Source organism: Cryptococcus depauperatus, chromosome 7 (genome assembly GCF_001720195.1).
Source record: "Cryptococcus depauperatus CBS 7841 chromosome 7, complete sequence".
NCBI lineage: Eukaryota > Fungi > Basidiomycota > Tremellomycetes > Tremellales > Cryptococcaceae > Cryptococcus > Cryptococcus depauperatus.
The window spans coordinates 1371295-1393088 of NC_089474.1; the positions used below are offsets into that span (position 1 = coordinate 1371295).

The 21794-nt window shown below is 43.3% G+C and overlaps 6 protein-coding genes across 6 annotated transcripts; 3 read left to right on the forward strand and 3 right to left on the reverse strand.

Moving 5' to 3' along the window:
- Positions 1–46: 46 nt before the first annotated feature.
- On the reverse strand, positions 47–2572 carry L203_105866 (aconitate hydratase, mitochondrial; the record flags this gene model as incomplete). Its single annotated transcript, XM_066215228.1, has 4 exons — positions 47–420; positions 481–618; positions 670–2239; positions 2288–2572. The coding sequence occupies 4 exons, from the start codon at positions 2570–2572 to the stop codon at positions 47–49; spliced, it is 2367 nt and encodes a 788-aa protein (XP_066071325.1).
- A 194-nt stretch (positions 2573–2766) lies between these two features.
- Positions 2767–3610, forward strand: L203_105867 (uncharacterized protein; the record flags this gene model as incomplete). Its single annotated transcript, XM_066215229.1, has 2 exons — positions 2767–3044; positions 3091–3610. 2 exons carry the CDS (start codon positions 2767–2769, stop codon positions 3608–3610), a joined length of 798 nt encoding a protein of 265 aa, XP_066071326.1.
- A 305-nt stretch (positions 3611–3915) lies between these two features.
- On the forward strand, positions 3916–5654 carry L203_105868 (meiotic recombinase Dmc1; the record flags this gene model as incomplete). The annotated part of the gene is made up of 14 exons (XM_066215230.1): positions 3916–3933; positions 4013–4033; positions 4098–4121; positions 4208–4306; positions 4357–4389; positions 4441–4461; positions 4516–4668; positions 4714–4802; positions 4851–5050; positions 5105–5148; positions 5204–5307; positions 5358–5411; positions 5471–5581; positions 5633–5654. 14 exons carry the CDS (start codon positions 3916–3918, stop codon positions 5652–5654), a joined length of 993 nt encoding a protein of 330 aa, XP_066071327.1.
- Positions 5655–6221: 567 nt separating this feature from the next.
- Positions 6222–9313, reverse strand: L203_105869 (uncharacterized protein; the record flags this gene model as incomplete). Its single annotated transcript, XM_066215231.1, has 14 exons — positions 6222–6300; positions 6351–6406; positions 6464–6704; positions 6757–7040; positions 7093–7225; positions 7276–7525; positions 7582–7845; positions 7906–8123; positions 8180–8424; positions 8489–8582; positions 8630–8712; positions 9027–9063; positions 9110–9203; positions 9289–9313. The coding sequence occupies 14 exons, from the start codon at positions 9311–9313 to the stop codon at positions 6222–6224; spliced, it is 2103 nt and encodes a 700-aa protein (XP_066071328.1).
- A 1300-nt stretch (positions 9314–10613) lies between these two features.
- Positions 10614–15572, forward strand: L203_105870 (uncharacterized protein; the record flags this gene model as incomplete). The annotated part of the gene is made up of 12 exons (XM_066215232.1): positions 10614–11373; positions 11418–11606; positions 11705–11808; positions 11856–12242; positions 12293–12475; positions 12535–12768; positions 12820–12930; positions 12979–13086; positions 13134–13262; positions 13312–15084; positions 15136–15487; positions 15538–15572. The coding sequence occupies 12 exons, from the start codon at positions 10614–10616 to the stop codon at positions 15570–15572; spliced, it is 4365 nt and encodes a 1454-aa protein (XP_066071329.1).
- A 462-nt stretch (positions 15573–16034) lies between these two features.
- L203_105871 (uncharacterized protein) lies at positions 16035–21264 on the reverse strand (the record flags this gene model as incomplete). The annotated part of the gene is made up of 24 exons (XM_066215233.1): positions 16035–16302; positions 16356–16498; positions 16547–16691; positions 16742–16848; positions 16899–17079; positions 17136–17224; positions 17296–17374; positions 17428–17823; positions 17879–17994; positions 18049–18180; positions 18230–18409; positions 18460–18580; positions 18631–18773; positions 18819–18941; positions 19000–19139; positions 19193–19280; positions 19328–19410; positions 19458–19578; positions 19627–19793; positions 19845–20272; positions 20315–20741; positions 20912–21056; positions 21101–21169; positions 21238–21264. The coding sequence occupies 24 exons, from the start codon at positions 21262–21264 to the stop codon at positions 16035–16037; spliced, it is 3918 nt and encodes a 1305-aa protein (XP_066071330.1).
- Positions 21265–21794: the final 530 nt, after the last annotated feature.

A 21794-nucleotide genomic window follows, 5' to 3' on the forward strand; every position in this document is an offset into this window, starting at 1 on the left:
CACATACTTGAAATCATCGTGGCGTTAACAATAGCAAGCTCGAATCCTATGTCTTGCCCGCCTTTCTAGCTTGCTCTCCAATCCAGTTTAGCGCACTGCCTGCTCTTAACCACTCCACCTGATCCTTACTTAACGTATGTCTAGTAGTGATATTCACCTTTTCCCCGGTTGGCTTTTCAATCACCACAGTGATAATATTTCCACCTTTAATTGCCATAACCTCTGTCAGGCCCTTAGTGCCAATCTTGTCGTGCGCAGAGATTTTGTTATAATCGTCTTTGTCGACAAACCAAAGAGGAAGGATACCTTGCTTTTTAAGGTTGGTTTCGTGAATACGGGCGAACGATCGAGCAATGATGAGGGCACAGCCGTAGAATCGAGGCTGAAGTGCAGCATGTTCTCGAGCAGAGCCTTCACCATCTGATATATCAATCAGTCATTGCGTGCGAATGATTTATACTTGACAGGGAGTAGACGTACAGTTTTCGTCAACAACTAGCATCCATGGCTCTGATCGGGCTTTGTACTGTTGCATAATGCGGGGAATAGTGTCCTCTTGGCCAGAAATATCTCTAGCGACATTGATTTGACCTCCCTCATCATTGACGGCCGTCATCACTACAATGCCGTCAGAACCACATCCCAACAACATCTGAGGGCACAACTTACAAGTGTTTTCAGAGATGTTGGAAAGATGACCTTTGTACTTTAACCATGCACCCGCAGCACTGATATGATCGGTTGTACACTTGCCGCGTACCCTCATTAAGCAAGTAAGCTCTGTCAACTCGCCTCCGCCTATTGGGAAATTGGTACTAAACGGCTCAAGAATTTCAAGCCGAGTGGAAGAAGGAGAAATCACAATTTCTGTCTGAGGTTCTGGCTTGGGAGAAACGGAAGGAGTGTAAGTGAGGTCTCCGGGAGTATACCCGCTAGGTGGTAGCCGATCGCCTGAAGGTGGCTCAAATTTGAACGGGCCGTTTGGTGTTGGGATTGAATCAGTAACAGGATTGAAATTGAGGTCACCCGAGAACGCCATGGCAGTGACGATCTCTGGTGATGCCAAAAAGTTCATAGTCTTCATATTGCCATCGTTTCTGGCTTTGAAATTTCTGTTGAAAGAGGTTAAGATAGCGTTTTCTTCACCCTTCTTTTCATCTCGCCTCCACTGTCCAATACAGGGCCCACACGCATTTGCAAGAACGGTAGCTCCAACGGTTTCTAATGTACCTTGAAGCCCGTCTCGCTCGATGGTAGCTCTGATCAGTTCAGAACCCGGAGTAACGAGAAAGGGTACCTTGCTTCTCAGACCAGCAGCCTTAGCTTGTTCTGCAATGGAAGCAACTCGAGACATGTCTTCATATGAAGAATTAGTGCAAGAGCCAATCAGAGCAGAGGATAGAGAAGTAGGATATTTTTTCTCTTTAATAAACTTGGAAAACCGTGAAAGAGGAGTGGCAAGATCAGGAGTAAATGGACCGTTAAGGTGAGGTTCTAGCTCGGAAAGATTGATCTCAATAACTTCGTCATACTCTGCGCCTTCATCGGCCTGGAGGAACCCTTGCGAAGCAGCTTGATCGGCAGCATCTGCAACAGGCCCTCGTCCAGTAGCTTGGAGATATTGTCGCATGTTGGAAGAGTAAGGGAACGTAGAAGTAGTGGCGCCAACTTCGGCGCCCATGTTGGCGATGGTAGCGAGACCAGTACATGACTGAGTAGCGACGCCTGGACCAAAATACTCTAGAATTCGCCCTGTCCCACCTCGGACAGTAAGCTTGCCCACAAGATGCAGAATCAAATCCTTCGGTGTAGCCCATCCTTGCAATTGCCCAGTCAACTTGACACCAGTGACAAGAGGCGCCTTGAGTTCCCAGGGTGTGTCAGTCAATGCGTCAACAGCATCTGCGCCACCAACGCCAATAGCCAGCATTCCTAAACCACCGGCATTGGGTGTATGAGAGTCAGTGCCCAACATCAGAAGACCAGGTGCGGCATAGTTTTCAAGTACGATTTGGTGAATGATGCCGGATCCAGGTTTCCAAAATTCAATACCGTACTTGGTCGCTGCAGATTGAAGGAAATCAAAAACTTCTTTATTATTGTCAATGGAGCGAGAGAGATCAGTAGCGGCACCCATTTGTGCTTGAATAAGATGGTCACAGTGGATGGAAGCTGGGACGGCACAGCTGGGGAGCCGACATGTCATGAATTGTAAGAGAGCCATTTGGGCAGAAGCATCCTATTATCCATCTCAATTTATCATGGCTGACAAGTGCAATCGACTCACCTGCATTGCTACTCTATCCGGTCTAAGCTTCAAGTACCTCTCTCCTCTGACCTTGCCTCCGCCATCCAAGCTCTCCTCTGGATTTCGTAGATGAGAATACAAAATTTTCTCCGCCAGAGTGAGCTTTGAGTTGGATGGTAATACTTGGCGAACATTTTCGAGTGTTTTGATCAATCGTGAATAGGGAGGTGTAATACTTGAGCAATCTTTGACAGGAAGGGCCGCATGAGTAGCCAGCCCACGAATGAGCGGACGAATAGTTTGGGTACGTGGAAGAGCAACCATAATTCCCGGTCTTTTCTATCTGGGTCGTTTAAAAGATAAACATTTGTGTTTGACCAAAAAAGCGAGACAGCCTACCTACAACCAGACGATTTTGGTTGGTCGTTTAATAATTTTCGGTAAAATGGGAGTAATAATTAAATCACTTATATACCCACCAATATGAGCATGATCCATCTTTCAAATTAGGACTTGTAATGGCTTTACAACATGATTTGGCAACTGAGCTAGAACTCATCTCATCTTCTCTTCTGCCTGCAGAAACTCTCCATCTCCCTCAACCTGGCGCCTGGCCACAGCTGTATAGTATCACCAGCACCGATAGTAATCTATCTTTGGCTATTGCTGTTAATGAGAGGTACATGGGGAAAAAAGATGTCAAGATTGAGGTGAAGGGTGATGTAGGACGGGAAGAGGCCTCCAAATGGGAGCAATGGATTTCGGAGAGAATGCGAGAATGGGATGAGGACGAAGAGTGTGTCTATGTGTTTGGTAGGAGGGACTTACTAAAATAGAAAAAGGTATCCATTATATCAAATTCTTACAGCCCATTTTCTTCCTCTGCTTACGCCCAAGCCTATTCCCCCGCCATCTCCTGAGATACCCCCCAAACTTGAAGAAACGTCTATACCATTTCATGCATTATTGATATCCCATCATTTGATATCACCAACCAAACGCAAAAATCTTATCGCGCTCTCTTCATCCTTTTCCCTTGTAGGATTCTCCAAAATAGGCCATCCGGGAATACTATATGCCATTGGCGACCAGCGGGATCTCGAGGAATGGACCAGAGAGGTCAAGTCATGGAACTGGCTTGCTCTTCGGGTAAGATTGCCTCCTTGCCCCATTCCAGAAGAGGAGGGTAATTTATCTTCTAAAGGACAAGAAAATGGTGCTAGAGGAGGCAAAGGAAGAGGCAAATGGATAGAAGTAGAAAAGATAGGACAGGCTTTGGAATGGTTGAGAGATAGAGGCGGCGAAGGGAGGGTAAAATTATTGGTTGATATGGGAGTAGGCGGAGCAATTGGTAGGACTTGATAACATAGGAATGTAGGTTGTTATTGGGTCCTCGATCTAGGAGCCAATCCGAAAACAGATACTTAGAAACAATCCGTTGCCACTGAATTATTGCTTTCCATTTTATATTATTCTCAGAAATCAATGATTGATGACGTGATGCTGACTGGACTGAACGCGTCGCGTCACGCATGCGTACGAACGATCCAAGCTCATGATAATGAGTCGCTTTGTGCGCTGTTATATAATGGCTTGGTTTGCAATCCCTGTCTCTTCTTCTTCTTCATGTTTTGCCACCCTACTACAGTATCAACATATCGGTCAACATGTCTGACAACGAAGAGGTATGTCATATCATCACTGTTCCCATCTTCTCCTCTTGATGACGTTCGTCAAACCAACTGACACGAGCTGTGGTTATAGGATTTTGGTGCTAGCTTTGAGGTACTTTTGTATATGCTAGACAACTATTGTTGCTAAATATATTGACGCATATGTTAATTGATAGTCTGTTGACGAATTACAACAACATGTAAGTTTGAGCGGCGAAAGGTCGCTGGAAATCTTTGCCAGGGAAACGCCTGTGATGAAGATGGTGTTTGCTAATCTAGAATTTAGGGTATTAATGCCTTGGATATAACAAAGCTCAAAGCAGCTGGCATTGTCACCATCATTGGGGTCGCACAAACTCCAAGGAAGAACTTGTTGAAAATTAAGGTTTGCTTTTTGTGATCTTGAAAACTGACATGTTGGCTAATCATTAACAGGGGTTATCTGAAGCAAAGGTTGAAAAACTCAAGGTAGTTACAAAAAAATGCAAGTTTTAATTTCATTGATGCTAATTTTTGTAGGAAACATGTGCCAAAATTCTCGTTCGTAACTTTTATATCACTCCAATTCCATGTATCTCTGATGCTTCAATGTAGCCTCCACCTTTTTTGACTGGCACAGAGATTGCAGACCGCCGTCAGAACGTTGTGTATATCACGACCGGGTCCAAGTCTGTGGACGCAATATTGGGTGGTGGGATTGCTACACAAAGCATCACTGAAGTGTTTGGCGAATACAGAACTGGAAAAGTGGGCTTTGTAATACTCCTGATATCAGCTGTTAACTTTTTACAGACTCAACTTTGCCATACCCTTTGTGTTGCGACGCAGCTCCCTGAAGATCAAGGCGGAGGAAGTGGCAAAGTTGCTTATATCGATACTGAGTACGCTGTGCCTTCTCTTTGCGTTATTATAAGCTCACAAGGAGGTAGAGGAACATTTCGGCCTGATCGTATCAGAGCGGTCGCAGATCGATTTGGAGTAGACTCCGCCATGGCCCTTGATAATGTTCTTTGTGCTCGAGCATGGTCTTCTGAACAGCAATGTGATCTCCTAGTAGACCTGGCCATTCGCTTCGTGGAAGATAGATCATTCAAGCTTTTGATTGTGGATAGCATAATGAACTTGTTCCGTGAGCATCTCATTCATAAAGTATTCGACATTAATGTATTTCCTTGATAAATAGGTCAGGATTATTCTGGTAGAGGCGAACTGTCAGAACGTCAGCAAGTAAGCACTTTTTCATACCTTCACTTTATAGTTTTGGTTGACTTTTTTAAATGAGAAACTCAATCAATTTCTTGCCCGGCTTCAAAAACTGGCAGAAGAATTTAACATTGCTGTGGTCCTTACGAATCAAGTTCAAGCAGATCCAGGGGCAGCAGCAATGTACCTTCCCTCCTAAACATTCTTAGATTGGAGTCCTAATATTAATATAGGTTTGCAGCAGCCAGCAGTGCAAAGCCTGTAGGGGGACACATCCTTGCACATGCGTGAGTTATGTCAGTTCATAGCGGTATTTGCGCAATAACATAATTTATGTTACTAAAAGATCTGCCACTCGTATTGCCTTGAGAAAAGGCCGCGGAGACGAACGCATCGCTAAACTTCAAGACTCTCCCGATATGCCCGAAGGAGAGGCCACTTATACTCTTCGTTCTGGGTAAATCTTCTCTTCCTCTCGAGTCTGCGACCATGCTAATCAACAATACAGTGGATGGGAAGACCCTAGTTAATAGTTGGATCTAATTGTTCTATTTAATCCGCTGAATGTCTGAATCAGATCATGGTGTAAGGAGGAGGGCGTCATGTTTACTTTGTATTTACCATGCGAGATTGATCTGTTAGTTTGTTGACATTGCCCATGCATTGCCTATTGCGTAACAACTAGGAGAGCCAAGAAATATACTATCACGCATGGCTAGATTTGATTTTTTTCGTGTAATGAACTCATTTGTTCCCTTTCTACATCTGAAACTTGATTGGGATGCTGATCAGAATTCCATAGCGCTATCTGCTCTTTGTCAATCACTGATACATTGTTATCATTGGCTTTTCCCTCCTACGTCTAGCAATTGATGTGATCGCCAGTTACCCATTCATATTGGGAGAAAGCATCAAGAATAATGCTACTTGTGCATTCACACTTGTTGATTTCAAAACAAAAGTTTTAACAAATCTCCAACATTCAGACAATAAATTTCAACAGAAAGCATGACAGAGCAACCAAGACAAGACAAAACGTTCTTCATTTTCCCTTCAGCGCAATACACATTTATACTCGTTTGCTTTGAAATATGATTTTATTCGTCATGAGTAGGCATGTTTCCGGCATTTCTTTCAATTTCTTCATTGTCCTCTTGTTCGACATAATCACCATTTCTATTTGATATTCAGCTTTCATTACCGGAAAAATGAATGATGATACGGACTTGATTTCCAGGCATGATTTTTCCATTATATCCGCCACGTATTCAAAATCACTCAACTGTTCAATATATAATTCAGTTCTACTTGGCTTTGATGTTGATAGAAAAGGGCAAACCTCATTCCAAATTTGAGCACTAAACCTAATCCACCATCTTCCCGCATGGACATAGCAGGCGGCGAAACAGTTGGCTTTAAACATACTTTCTTCAAGATAGTGCAACTGTTTGGCTTGGTCACCCAGGTCTTTGGGTGTAGGTATATGGGGCAAAGCAACGTTGGACATGGCGACAGTCAGCTCATTGGATGGTGTGTCCATGATATCTGTTTGCCATTTGTTGGCAACTCGTTTACCACCTCTATTGCACATCAATGTCCTTTTCCCGAGAAACAAGTATTGGAAGAACACACTCGACAGCAAGTGTATGACAGTACTGCATAATTCTCTTCTCTCCACCAATCTTCTCCCTAAATTTCATCGCTGGTAAGATAGAAAAAAGCGGCATCCAGTCTTGAGTCCCGGTCCAGATATATTGATGAGCCCATTGCCATGGTCTGCCGGGAGGAGGAGTGGGATAGTTTGATGATTCGTAACCAATAGAAGTAGGAATGGTTGTACGAATCATATGCTGATTGCGAACCGGAACGTAAAAGAACGCTCCGCCACGATGAGACATTAACCACTTGTGACAATTCTGGAGAGTGGTTTAGTCAAGTGTATGTCTAAGCAGTGTCTACAGTACTTACGGAAACGAAGAAGTCACATCCTGCTTTTTCAAGGTTAAGAGGTATCTGGCCAATAGCATGTGCACCGTCTACAAGTGAAAGAATATTGTATTTCTTGCAAAGTGAGATGATCTCTTCCCAGGGATACATAACCCTATTACTATCGTTCAGTTCTCTGCCTTGATTGAAGAGGTAAAAACACACCCAGGGTTACTGGCCAACACATCAACTAATACCATCCTGATCCTCGTTTTTGGTGTCTTCCCGATAGGATTGCACTGTTCTGTGGAAGTAGGCTTTGTTGCAAGATTATATGACGCTAACACTTCTTCGGTCTGTCGAAGCACTTCAGAATGAGTTAAAGGAAAGTCAAGGGATATAATGTGAAGCTTGACAGGTGAAGAGTCTGCAAAGTATTTGCACATTTGCCCGATAGCTCCGTAGGTTGTTGAAACTAGCTTTTATTAGATATTATAATCCTAATTGTCCGAGAGAAGCCAGGCTACTCACAAATTACAAGAATATCACCTTCTTCCCATATCATATTATCCAAGACGTTGAAGATACCATGTGTTGTATTCGGTACAAGTACAACCTCTTCTTGAGATGCACTAACCATCTTGGCCACTGCATTGCGCGTTTCATCAAGAATAGAAAAGTATGAACGACGCATGAAGAGATCAGGATTTTGCTCAACCTGCTGAGAGAGGGTATGCATGTCAGCAATGACTGAGAGTGGTGGTGAGCCGTATGAGCCATGGTTAAGGTTGATATCTTTCATTATTGTCAGCAAAGATGCAATATCCTAGCATCTACAGAGATAATCTAACCTACAGCCCTCTTTGAAACCCCAATATTTAAGCATTTTTCTACCAAAAGTTTCGTATCCCTCCTTGTGCTTTCCCTGCACCTTGCGCTCATCGCCATCCTCAATCTCACTCTGTTGTCTAGAAAACGGCAGCTGGCCATCTTCAGGCCGATTGAGCACCTCAAACCAATCATCAGGAAGGTGTTTCCATTCGCATTCCTTTGCTTTTACGAGTTCCTCGAGCCTAACAGACATTGTCAATGGTCTTGAACTTTGACTGTAAAGGACAAAAAAGCTGACGTCCAGATTTTGGGCTCAATCTTCTCAAGCGAGCCACACCAGACGTATGTCCATCCTTCTGATAATTCTTCATCCTTATTGTCGCCTGTATCATCTACTTCATGACTTGTCATATCGTGGGAAGAAGCCGATTGAGCGTGATTACCAATGGCTTCATGACCATGGCCAGCCGTCTGATCGAGGAGATTGGCGATTGAAAAAGATTGAGAAGTAAGCTTAACAGGGAGCCATATACGGGTATACTCCTGAGTTTCTTTAGCTCTGCATACACTCTTTGAACAAGTTTATAATAGAGCAGGAGATACCCACTTCGCCTTCAAAGAGATCTAACGCACAAACATCTTGATGGCTCAAACCTTTGATTAGTATTCCTCGAGTATTAAGTGCTTCTTCGTCAGGTATACTAATACGCATTAATTAAATATAGGTATGATGATTTGAAAGGCATACTTGGCGCCAGAAAGTTGCCTCAGGCGTTCCTTGTCAATAATGGCTGGATACATTTCACTCTTGACCCGATGTCGTGTATATCCCTACAACAAACAGGAGTAAGCTGTAAATATCATCTGGCAATCTCGGAGCTTAGTGCGTAGAAAACGTGGTTTGATTCTTCTCGAGCTAGCTAATTTGCTAGGCATAACTTGTCTAGGTTCGACAAGCAGCTGGGTGGCTTGTTGGGTCAACAGAGTGGTGGCCAGAATAAAAAATGACGAGTGACAGCCATGGCCTTGGTAGATACTTCGTCCATCTAATCCTTTCCATGATGAATCCATCTCTTGGAGAGTATCGTGAGGAAAGAACGGGAAATCCAGAGAATCGGCCACGTTTTCGAAACAGACGAGCTCACAGGTAGTAAAGCCCCTTGAAGAGTAATTCCCTCACAACTATGCCCTAGTACTCTTCTGAGTATCGTAGGGACACAAAGTGTACCATAGAAAAAGACTGTCTTCATCAGTCATGGTAAGCCTATGCCGTGAATGGGACCTGCAGTCATAGGTTTGCTCTTGAGCAGCCACTACCGAGTCTGATACCATGATAAGCCACGAAAGTTGGAAAGTTTCAAAAGATATCTATGTAAAAAAAGTCAAATATATAATTATTTGACTTACACAGGAAACCAGCCTTTTCCAGCATGGGACCGCTTTCCGAAATAGCCGGTCCCGGTGGAGGCAGAAACCAGAGGCCATTTTGTCAAGTATTAATCTTAGTTTTTACCAGTCGTATAAGAAGAATATAGGAAAGTTAACAAACATCTCTCTAGAACTAATCAGCAAATTATGTAGTTAGGCGCGCCAGTCATCCTTATGCTTATTCATGATACGATCGGCGCCTATTAAACATTTATTACTCATTCTTCGACACTCCCTTGACTAGTGCGACCGATTGAGGCAAAGCATCTTACAACTATAGTGTGCTTTGACTGACCGACAGCTCAATTTTGATGATTCTTAAGTTCCTGCGAGTGGGAATTGTTGGAAATGCAATAGTAAGAGCAAAAAGGGAGATGAATTTCTATCTCAGTGTACGTACGAGTATATATGTGTCAGGATTTGGGATTGGTTCTTGGGGCTCTGAATTGGAGGCCTTGGAACGATAGGTAGCTTCGCTAAGAGGTATCTATTTAAAATAGATGAGGACAGCTGTCATGAATATTAGCAATAATTAAGATCCATGCTCTGTACCAAAAGGTCACAATAATGCAATCTACGTTGCATTATTAATTATTGGTAATATTCATGACAGAATAATGCAATCTCCGGGTAGCAGGTTCGAATCCCGCTCGACACAGATTGTGGGTCGTTTGTGGCGGGGTCCAAGGTTCCAGTTGTTCCGTCTGCTGGAGTTCGAACCCAAGGCGCTCGCAAGCCTAACAAGCTTGAAGGTCTTTATTCCTATCCGCGTATAGACCGGATGTGGTTTCCCGGTTCGCAGGACCAAGAGGTCGACGGAGTGATGACCCGCTCGACAGGAGTCTTCGCCCTATTAGAGGGGGGATAATGTCAGAACCTTGGAACTATGACATGGATTATAGCCAATAAATAATAATGCAACGTAGACTGCATTATTGTGACCTTTTGGTACAGAGCATGGATCTTAATTATTGCTAATATTTATGACACTATTATGATGATTTCCTCATCGTTCATCAAAAGCTGTCAAGGATTTGACTCCGTTTATAGATATTGCATAGAAGAAAGTAAACTATAAACATGAATGTTTATGGAGCTATGCTACGTGGCGCCTAGTTAGGCGTGCCAGTTAATCCGCAAGCCTATCTGCTTCCGACAAAAGCTTTATATCACGTGACTTGAACGCTTTGTACAGTCAACCTTTTGCGTCGCGTTAAATTACGATGTAATTTACTTTTTTTTTCATTTCAACTCTTATCTTGTTTATCCCAAACACCTTTTTCTTGTCAATTATTCTTGAAGTAATGTCCGACGATGAGTTTGGGGACGACTCAATCTTCTTGGATGACTCTTTCTTGCGGAAAGTTGACGAAGTTGCCGCTCAGGTTGTGCCCTCAAAAACAACATCTTTTCAACCAGTAACCAGATTTCTAGTCGGCGCATCCCGCTCCGCTTCTAGTAATGCAGTAGACTCAGAAACCAGCAGTAATGCTCGCAAAATTCCTCGTACATTCTCCGCTCCTGGGCCGTCCAAAACACCACAAAATTTGACAAGAAACTCCCCCTTATCGCTGTCAAGATCGATTGTGGCCTGTTCCAAGCAGGCACCTTCGTCTGACAATTACGACGAGATTGAGTTTCCTATAAAGAATTTTGAAGAACTTGATGCGGCAATGCTTAAACCATCTAATCCGCCTAAACTTCTTACCCAACAATTGCTTCAAACTCAACTCACACCTCAACCAAATCCTAATTATGTATCCAAATCGCCCTCCCAACGTGTCAGTAGTGCATCTCGCCCTTCTGTCATGAGCCGTTTGTCCAAAATATCAGCAGGGAACCAGACACATCTCAATTTTCGCAAAGAGTCTCGGTACACACCTGGCAAAAGATGGGATCGGACGGCCTTTGCCAAAAGTGGGCGACGATTGATTCCTCTTACAAAACAAGACAAGGGCAAAGGCAAGTTGGGTGAGGTTTTGTGGGGAGATGATGATTGCGACGAAGATCAAGAAGACTTAGGCGATCTGCTTGCTCCCCAACCACTTAACTCTTTTGATCCTAGTACGTTTTCATTACATCATCTTATATCAACTTATTACCTGCAGCTAAACCATATGGTCTGCCAAAACACCTTCCCTCCGCTGCGACAATAAGTGCTTACATCTACCCTACCAATCGTCAAAAAAGGACATATCAATATGATATAGTCAGAAACTGTTTTCTTGACAACACTTTGGTAGCTTTACCAACTGGATTGGGAAAAACATTCGTGGCCGGCGTTGTAATGCTAAACTGTGAGTACGCTTCCAAAATGTTACTCTATTAATGATGATAGTTTACCGGTGGTTTCCAACCGGTAAGATTGTCTTTCTGGCTCCTACAAGACCTTTAGTGCAGCAACAGATTGAAGCTTGTCAGAAATCTTGTGGTATACCGAGCAGAGATACAGCAGTCATGACTGGGCAAAGTGAAAAGAAGAAAGAGCGAGAACGCTTAGTGTGTTTTTTAACTCGGTACTCTTTGAAGGATACTGACGACGATAGTGGGACGAAAGGAGAGTCTTTTACTGTACTCCTCAGACTCTGGAAAACGATCTCAAATCAGGAGCTGTCAATCCAGAGGATATTGTTCTTCTGGTCTTTGACGAAGCCCACAAAGCCACTGGCAACTTTTCCTACACTACTATTCTTGCCTATATCACATCACATCATCCTTATTTTCGTGTATTAGCTCTTACCGCTACTCCCGGATCTGATGTGGAGAAGGTTCAAAACGTGGTTGACGCTCTACATATATCGAGAATTGAGATCAGAGAGGCTGAAGCTCCGGAGATCAAGAGATATACCAACGAGAAGCATATAACGCAGCATATTGTTAGAATGACAGACGTAATTCAAGACTTTCGAGACCGATGGGGTGCGCTCATGATAGTATGTTATTATTTTAATTTCACGAATGAACGAAACTGATATCATATTAGCCTTATGTACAGAAACTTGTTGGACAAGGAGTCCTTAATGAACGTGATCTTGATGTTAAACGCTTGCGCACGTTCAGAATTACTTCCACTCGCATGCAACTGCAGAGGAAGAAACAAGGTACAAAAAATGCGATTGGGCCTTTGAACACCATTGAAAAAATGGCTAGAGCCATGGGCCACCTAGTACGCTTTTCATCGTATTTTCTTCCATAATTTCACTAAAACAGAGACATATTGTGCAGCTCGAATTTTCAATTGGGATGTTTCATACTACACTTAATGAAATGGTGTCTTCGCGATCTTCCAGCAGTAATAAAAATAATAATGTCAAAAGTCAATCCAACGCACTATTTAACAACTTGGAATTTCAAAAATTGCAAAGAGATGTCAATGAAGAACTCAACTCGATTAAGATTAGGAGAAACGGAAAAAGTGGGGCAGATAGACATCCAAAAATGGTTAAGACTCTAGAGCTGGTAAGCCATCATAGGAATGGTCAAAGTACAAGCATATGTTAATACAAGCAGTTATTGGCACACTTTGCACAAGCGAATGAAGAAGAGATAACTTTAGGACAAAAGAACGATACTCGAGCAATGATTTTCTGTTCCTTTCGAGCCTGTGTTATAGAGCTCGTCGTAAGCCAACTTTAGGACTCCCAATGAACGTCGTTGACCTATCTCTAGGATATGTTGAATGAACACTCCGGTCTATTACGTGCTGCCAAATTTGTAGGACAAGCGAATGGAAAAGAAGAGAGGGATAAGGGCTTTAACCAAAAGGAACAAAAACAGGCAAGTATTCTCTAATAATTAAGTTGGATAGATCTAAGCAGAGACAGACTATCAATGATTTTAAGAGCGGAAAATATAACATCTTGGTGTCAACCAGTATCGGAGAGGAAGGCCTTGACATTGGTGAAGTGGATTTCGCTGTATTATACGATATGCCTAGGCAATCCATCAAACTGGTAGATTATTCTTACGTCCATTTTCCAGTTTCACTAACCGATATACTAGCTCCAACGTATAGGCCGAACAGGTCGTGCACGCGATGGACAGGTGCATGTGTTAATGACTGAGCTTCGCGAAGACATGAATTGGGATACAGCTCAACAAACCCATCGTGATATACAAGAAGAAATCCTCCACTCACGCAATCTCGAGTTATTTGAAGATGTTGAGCCCTTACTTCCTGACCGCAAAATACCAGATTGCATAGAACAAAAAATGTCTATAGATCCATGGGATCCCGATGATCCAAACTTTAAAAAGCAGATGGCAGATGCCGAAAAGGCAGCAAAAAAAGCAGCGAAGAGACAGGGCAAAATTACAGGAGGAACAAAAGGCGAAGGTAATCGAAAAAAGAACAAGATGAGAGATGAAGTACCTGTGAATGCTAAAGGTTTTACTAGTGTTGCAGACCTGCTGCGTGAGGCGGATAGGATTGTTGCAAGGCCTGAAACAGATGAAGAATCTGATGAAGAGATTAATTCTAATTCCATGGCCATCAAAAGGATGGACAAGACATCAAGCAAATCTGTCATCAAACCTCGAACTTCCAAGCGCAAGCGTTCCCCTTCACCTATACGGCCTGAATCCGTCAGTGGAGAAGAGCAGGACATTAGTACATTTCTTGCGTCAAGGTATGACAGGGACGGGATATCAAAGGTGGAGAAAGAAGCGAAGATTGTCGATGCAAACCTGTCATCTCTAACGAAGAACAAGAACTGTTTAATAAAAGGTACTCGGGCAATCGCAGATCGCGAGATGTCTCCACCAACAATGAGGACTAGCGAGCAGGAAGAGCTCACCATAACCTCAAATGAGGAAAATAGACAGACTGTTCCAGTGTTCAAAGATTCTGATGCAGTGGGATTCTTGAAAGTTGATGATGTTGACTCTCTATTTCCACCCTCCAAAAAGGCGAAGCTTGTTCAGCCGGTCTGTCAAGATGATAACCTCCTTTATGAAGAAGAAAAAGATGATGTTTCGCTCGGACTGGATTTTTTCCAGCCGGAGGGACCTCTCAGAAGGGGCTTTTCGCCTTCGCCAGCACCCTTGTCGCCCCAAATCAAGGCCTTCGAAAACTCTTCACCTGACAAAAACTTTCACGATTCCTCTCCCGGATGTTTATCACCAGATCCGGATGTTCTTGTTCCTCCATCACCACCCGCTCAAACTATGACTCGAAACTGTCTATCTTCTAACAAACTTTCTCCTAGGACTGCTGCCGCTGCGGGGTTCAGTCAGATCGATCCCATGGATCTAGTATGGGACGGTGAAGATGAGGATAGCTGGCAAAGTTTACCATTGTCTCACCAAAAACAAAGTCAGGTCCTCAAAACGCCAGGTCTGACAGTTAAGCCAGATATGCCCCCTCCGCCTTTTCCTTCAACATCCAAAAAATCAGCTTCAGCTTTATCTTCGTCTTTTGCATCGGCTATCGGAAATACGAGCACTCTCGGAACGCAAATTCCTATGAGACGCCTTGGCTTGCGTCGTGTTCAACCATTTTCTTCCTCACCAGACACTGAATCTCCTCTACCTCGTATCGAACCGAATGCGAGGTCCGTAAACGCTATCGACTCAGATACATCTCCTGTAGTCGCATTTGGCCGCAGAGTCAGAGGGGGGAGATTGAGAAGAAGAGTTCTCTTGGAAGATAGCAGCTCACCTGTCAGGAACCATTCTTCCAGAGCCGAAAGGGTTCAGCAAGAAAGACCCAGAACAGCTAGAGTGGAAAACGACAATAGACACTCAAAAAGAAAGAAGCGTCTCATGGGTGCCTTTGTGAGTCATTTAACATGGGCAGATCTTAAATGTTTCTAAAGACCAACTCAGTTCGAGCTTGATGCGGAACTATCTGGCTCAGATTCTGATGACAACTCTGAACATTCGATATCGTCAATTGAAACTGAGTCTGACCGCCAATTTGCCAACAACTTTGCTCCTACACAAGCTCCCAGAGGATACAATCAGCGCGCCATGTATCTTGCAGGCTTGGGAACTCAAGCTCAGGATAAAGGATTAAAGTTCAAGAGGGACATTGCGGAGGAGAGAAAAGCGTTCTTGCAAAAGGCAAAAAAACCTGTCTATATATCTGACGATGAAGGTGCTGGAGGAAGAAGTAGTGAAAATGAGTATGAGCTGGGGAGTTTTGTAGTAAATGATGATGACGACATGGGCTATTACTGTGAGCTTGATAGTATCCACACTGTGAGCTTCCGCTGACAATAGCTACAGCAAACAGTAGCGGAAACCACTCTCTTCTAACTTAATAATATCGTTTAGAAAGACACCAACTTGGCCATGTTGTACTGTTGTGTTTTTATCTTGTACTGTGTGTTGACACGAAGCATTATATGGCATTGTTCTTTAGAAATATATGATATCTTGATCAACATTCGTCCGTCCCCAGATCCGAATGTCTCTTTTAAAGTTGACAAGCCTTGCCAGACAACCTTCTGCTTGTCTGATGTGTGTCTTCACCTTTCAATTCCGAAGTAAAACTTGTTGTTTTCTTTACCTCACTTTCAATACTTCTAATCTGTTCCCAACACTTGTACTGAAGAGTGCTTGTAATCACAAACCTTTTACTACTTTAGACAGACATAACCTAGATGCTGCTGAGTTCTCTGAATCCGACAATGCTCCTTTCCCCATATCACCTCAGCCTCATAAGCGGTGCATGTGTTCCTCTTTTTTTTTCCATTTCAACTCATGAGTTATTCACCTTGTACTCAAATATCGGATTTCAGTCGCACGTTATCTCCAGCTTCTTCAGGCTTATTGTTCGGTCTACCAGATGCCAACTGCTTTTCAGATTGCTGCCAGTAACTTGCTTCGATACTAGTGAGGCTAATCAAGCTTTCTCTGTCCAACTCGACATTGAACAGTTCTAATATGAATCGACGAACTGGCGCCTGAAAGTGATTGGTAGATATGATACGAAGCGCTCTGTGAAATAAAGTGATGGAAGAGAAGTATCTGGGGTGGCGTGCTCGTTGTCTATGATCAAACTCAGCATCTCGAGAATGGCGTTTGCGGTTAGGGTAACCCACCGCTTAAGGTTAGTCATGGCGCCTGCTGCCAATACATAATTAGAGAGGTTTGCGATTGAGGTAATGATCTCTGATTCCAAGCCATGAAGTTTAGGTAAAGGTAGGGTAGATGGCTGAAGATATGGGCGTGTCCATCTTTCGATCTTCATTGAAATTTAATCCTTCGTCTGTTCTAATATGATGGAGCTCACTGTGACAAAGCGACAAACGTCATTTGGGAGGCAAAGACCAGTTGGTTGGCCCATTGGTGTTCGAGTCGCAATCCAGCCGAACTCTTCCAAAAGTTCGGCACCCATCCTCGTCGAGGAAATCAGCCCGATAACAAAAAAGCAAGTTCTATAACAGGTATTGAATATAGCTTCAGGCTAGTTTCATATGGTACTGACCCTCGGACCGTTAGAACTGGAGATTGCTCAGCAACCTCGACAATATCTCCAATGATTTCTTCATCCTCCAGGAATGGCAGTCCGCCTTCAGTCGAACCAACATTACCCTATCACAAGCATGATCAACCTATGTACCGTTTTTTGCATTTTAACTTACCAGGACCCACAAGGCACTCTTTAAATCAGTAATTACTGATGACTCCTGGTCTTCCATACCATGTAAACGTATAATTTCCGCAAAGTCGGCAACAATGCCTCTCTCTTTTAGCAATTCGCATCCCTCATCAGTCTTGGTGAGCTCGCCGAGAAAATGACTTGGAGCAAGACCGTCGTAGACCCTAAAACGAGGACCGCCATTAAAAATGTAAACACGACTAGATAACGGATTCATTACCAATAATCTTCGACAGCGTCGTTTGACCATGGACGTATTGTTTTGGCTACAAATGTCTCCGCTTCAATTACGTAGAGAAGATTACGTTCCTTTTGAATGTTAGGTCATGTCTGACATAATGGAAGCTTGAGTGAAAAAAGGATCAAAAAGCAACACTTACAGCGAGCCAGCTTTCTAGCTCTCGTTCAATATACTGAGCCTGATTAAGATATTGAAACCCTACGCTTGTGGAAACAAATCTACATAGCAATGAGCATGCGGTAGGAATAGACCACTAAAGCGAGTGACTCACCGCATGAATAATGGATGTCCAATATCACCAAGATGTTCTAAAGTAGGCCTGAGCTGTACAACCTTCTCCAAACACACTGAATCTGTACAAGCCTCTTCGAGATACATGACTGCGACATCACAAACTTCCATTGATGTATCATATAATTGCGTGATCATGAGCTGAAGCCCCCAGTCAAGAAGATCAGCCTGCTCTTGTAGAAGACGACCTAGATGATGAGTAGCGTAAAGACGTGTTTCCATGTAAGAGGAGGTAAGGGCTTTGGACAGCACGATTCTGGGATGGGCGTCGAGAGTATAGTCAAAGCATTCGATGACAATACGGATAATATCATCTCGACTTCTTTGTTCGCTCAGGTGGTAAAAGCAAGTGAAAAACTTGAATTTTTCCATCAGTCTAAGAACACAATTAGTACGTGCGTATGACGGTCTCCACTTGAGTTTATACTTACTTCATGCCCTCACGATGTTTGCTAAGTGTTCCAATCATTTCGAAATACCCATAAGTTAAGGTGCCTTCAATTCTATCTTGAGCAAGAAGTGGCTGAGCTGTCGGTTGCCTCACGTACTGAAATGACACGTCAACAAATCTGACAAGAGACGAATTAGAATACAAACCCACTTGGTCCAGTTCATTGAAACACTCAAGCAACTGTTTCAAGAGCTTATCATCTGTCAGGAAACGGATGCCTTCAGAGGTGCTCAGCATGGTGGACAACAATGAACAGCCAAGTTTGACCCATTTGTGATTAGGCTAGAGGCAACATCAACACACCTGGCACCAGAGAAGAATAGAAGCATACCCTTGTCCGTTTGACAACAGAAAATCGGCTGTTGTATGGATGAAAAAAAGAAAATAGCCTTCTAACGAACTTTGTGGCTCGAATTGCCTCATCAAGTCTTTTCGGGTTGAGTAAGGGGCCCTCCACAAGGTCCATGATTACCTCGTAATTCCACTTAGTGTGATCTCGATGTAACAGTAGCTGAATTGGCAATCAATAATTTGACACAACTGAGGGAAAACATTATATACTCCTGAGTCAACAATCATTTGCTGAAACTGTTTATCTTCAATTTGGAGACCTAACCGCAGTTTGACTTGCTGGACTTGTCTCTGCCCGCGAAATAGTGAATCTTGTTGAGCAGCCGATGCACTACGAGCTCCATGAGCTTATTTCTATCTGTATACAAAACAGTCTGATACTTCGCTCTATCTGTTGCTGCCCTCTTAAAAGCCTTTGTCTGATTCCTGTTTAGGCTGTCAATTGATGAAAGTGCGGACAACGCCGCTATACGATCCCCAGGATTGGTAAAATCTGTTGCTTCAGCAAATAATCTTGGCAAAGACTACAGCTAATCAGCTCCAATTTACGACTACACATAACAATTTACTTGAAGTTGCGCAGCAAACTGGAGTGGCAACATCCTGTTGGCCATCTGCAGCACTTCCCCTAATAAAAGAGTAGCCTTTCTGTTTAGAGAAGTATTATCTTCTTCGATCACTGCTATTAATGCCTACATAATTTGTTGGTTGCAGATTGCGAGAGAATCATAGAGAGAATACAGAACTTACTTCTAGAAGACCCGACTCAATGCAGATCGTCAAAAGTAACGCCACGTAGTGATCTACCAACGTTAATGTCTGTATGTCCTCCGTATCATCAATATTTTCTTTGAGTGTCTGCGTTGTAGCTTCCTGAGTTCGTTGGTAGACTGATTACTCTGTTAGCGATAGTTTTGCTTTGTCAATTAATGTCAGTGTGTACCTGTCAAACGCTTTCCATCTAAAAAAGCGTCCATGTATGTTGGAAGTCTGATACGAAAGACTTGAAAAAAAAGATTCAACAGCGCGTCCTTTTTAAAAATTAGCCTCGAAAGGATTGCACTTGCAGTAGACTTGCCCTCATTTCAGCATTGGGGACATGCAATGAGCTTATCAAACTCTTGATTGCCCGTGCATCATCCATGCACATATACAAAAGGCCTAGATAATATCAGTGTTCTATTCTGTTTTCGGACTTGCTACTTTACCGGGCCAAGACGCAAATATCATCGAAATGTTGTTCACGCACATCTGCATATTTTCAAGATGTTTAGCTTGTAATCGTGTCGGTATCTTCCCATATGCTTCTGTGAGGCCCGCAAAAATAATCTAGCATCCAATATCAGCCTACATAAAGAAACAAGAGGCCAGGCGTACCTCTAGATCCGATCCAGGAGACAACAACTCTCTTGTAGAAGGTATGTTGATGAGATACAGCAAAAGACCTGTAATAGCCGGTCCCAACTCAGAGGGACCATCTTTGAAGGTCAAAAGTACTGTTCTAAAAGCATTGGATCGAACAAGACACTTCAAGTCAAGAACGCCTACAACAGTTTTAGTCACAATCGCTACACACTTGAAAGACATAGGCTAACCAATCTCCACTAAGGTTTCCATGCATACCGTCCGCATAGCATCATCTGGATTTTCGGCTGCACTGACCATAGCTCTTATGATACCATCCGTCAATGGTACTCTATTCCTCAACAAGACTGTAGCGAATCCATCGCTCGCTTCCACATTTTTCGTGTTTTGTATCGAGATTGAGCCTGACTTCATCCTCGTTGGCGAAGGGGGTGAAACAGGAGTAGAGGGAAGAACAATGATAGCGCGAATGAGACGCAATGCTTGTTCGCGTTCGTGGACAGCCTTAGTGTCACGGGTGAAGGTGCGAATGAGCAGGTATTCTAATCCTACCAAGAGCATTTTGCCCCATGTTTCTCGGGATATGATATATCGAAGAACTCTGTATGCACCTGCACGACGCTTGGATGTGGAGGAATCACCAAGGGATGGTAACACTCTAAAACCATCGGTTAAAGTGTTTCCTTGTCATGCTGCTTACCCTTGGATGATATCGTCCAGTTCGACTCCTAAGCTGATTCCTTCTGATTTTTTGATGATATCACCTAATCTAACAAGTACATCGGCCTCTTCGTCGCCCCTCTCTCTTTCCTTTCCTTTTCCCCGATTTATTTCTTTCAGGCGCCTCAAAAACATCCTGATATTGTCTAATAAAATTGCCATGTTTTCATCCTCTATAAGTGTTTCAGGGGTCTGGCTCCACAGATTCGCTTCACCCCAACGCATATTATCCCCTGCACTTCGACTTCTGGGGCGACTTGCATTTCTACTTGAGCTTGCCGGGGTTGATGATGTGTTCATTCGAGGTAAACCTCCTGAAGGGTTACCATCTTGGGAAAAATAACTACCATCTCCAATAGAATAGTCATCGCGCTCCATATCTGGAGTGAGATTTGAATGTTGCCTAGCTGCTCGGGGTCTTTGTGAAGACAAAAAGACGTTTGATGAGAGAGATGATGATGAGGGATTTAAAGAAGTGGAAGAAGGAAATCCATTGAGACGAGGTTGTAGACGACGACGACTTCTTTGGGGTGTCCCTACAGTTGCATAAGTATACCATCTTGAGAGTTGAACCTACCTCTTAGCTTTTCAAGTTTGGTCTCCAATGATTTAATATGTTCGTTGGCAGCTTCCAGCTGAGCAGTGATATTCGTCTTCACCTTTTCTTGATCGCCTCTATCTCCTGTACTGCTCTTTTTATCTGTCACCTTCTTTTCAATCACCTACAATAGCGTTAGCTTTAGTTATTTGCTGGACGAGTACCCACATCCAGCATCTTTTCAGCACCATACTGCACTCGTCGCTCAATAGCAAGTTTATTTTCGATACTCTCAATCTATTCACAGTCACCCCTATCAGAGACCAGCAAAGCAGCAAAACTGTAGCTTGGTGACTATAGCTTACCGTCTCACCATCTTCAACTTCATCCATGGTTGCGTTTACACTATCGACACTCGGCCGAGGCGGGCGATTTGAATAAGCCATAGTAACTCGCGCGTCTAATCTCGTAAAAGCGTTCCCAGGTTCACCTCTCCCAGTCCATGCCTATGATTCAGCACTTGCAATAGGGCGGGGGTATCTGGCGATCTGTCATTAAAAGTTTGATACGTCGACCTCCTCGTAGCGTCGCTAGCTTTGCTCCTGTCGCTAAACTGGTATTCGTACTGTTTTATTATCGTACCAACAACCACTCGCAATAGTTCCAAATTCAAAGAGTGATAAATACAGTATAGGACAATTAAACAAGAAATGACAATCACTCAAATCCTTGTCAACAATGAACCGCCAGGGTAAGGTGTCATGACGGAATCAAATTAACATTGAAATATGTTCACGTAGTAGAGTTGTACAAGATGCGTTCTTGGCAAAAGGTTTGCAGCTTGCATGAATGATTATAACCAGTAGATATCTACACAGATGGAGCGAGTAAATGTCGTTCCCAAAAATAAGAAAAAGGCAAT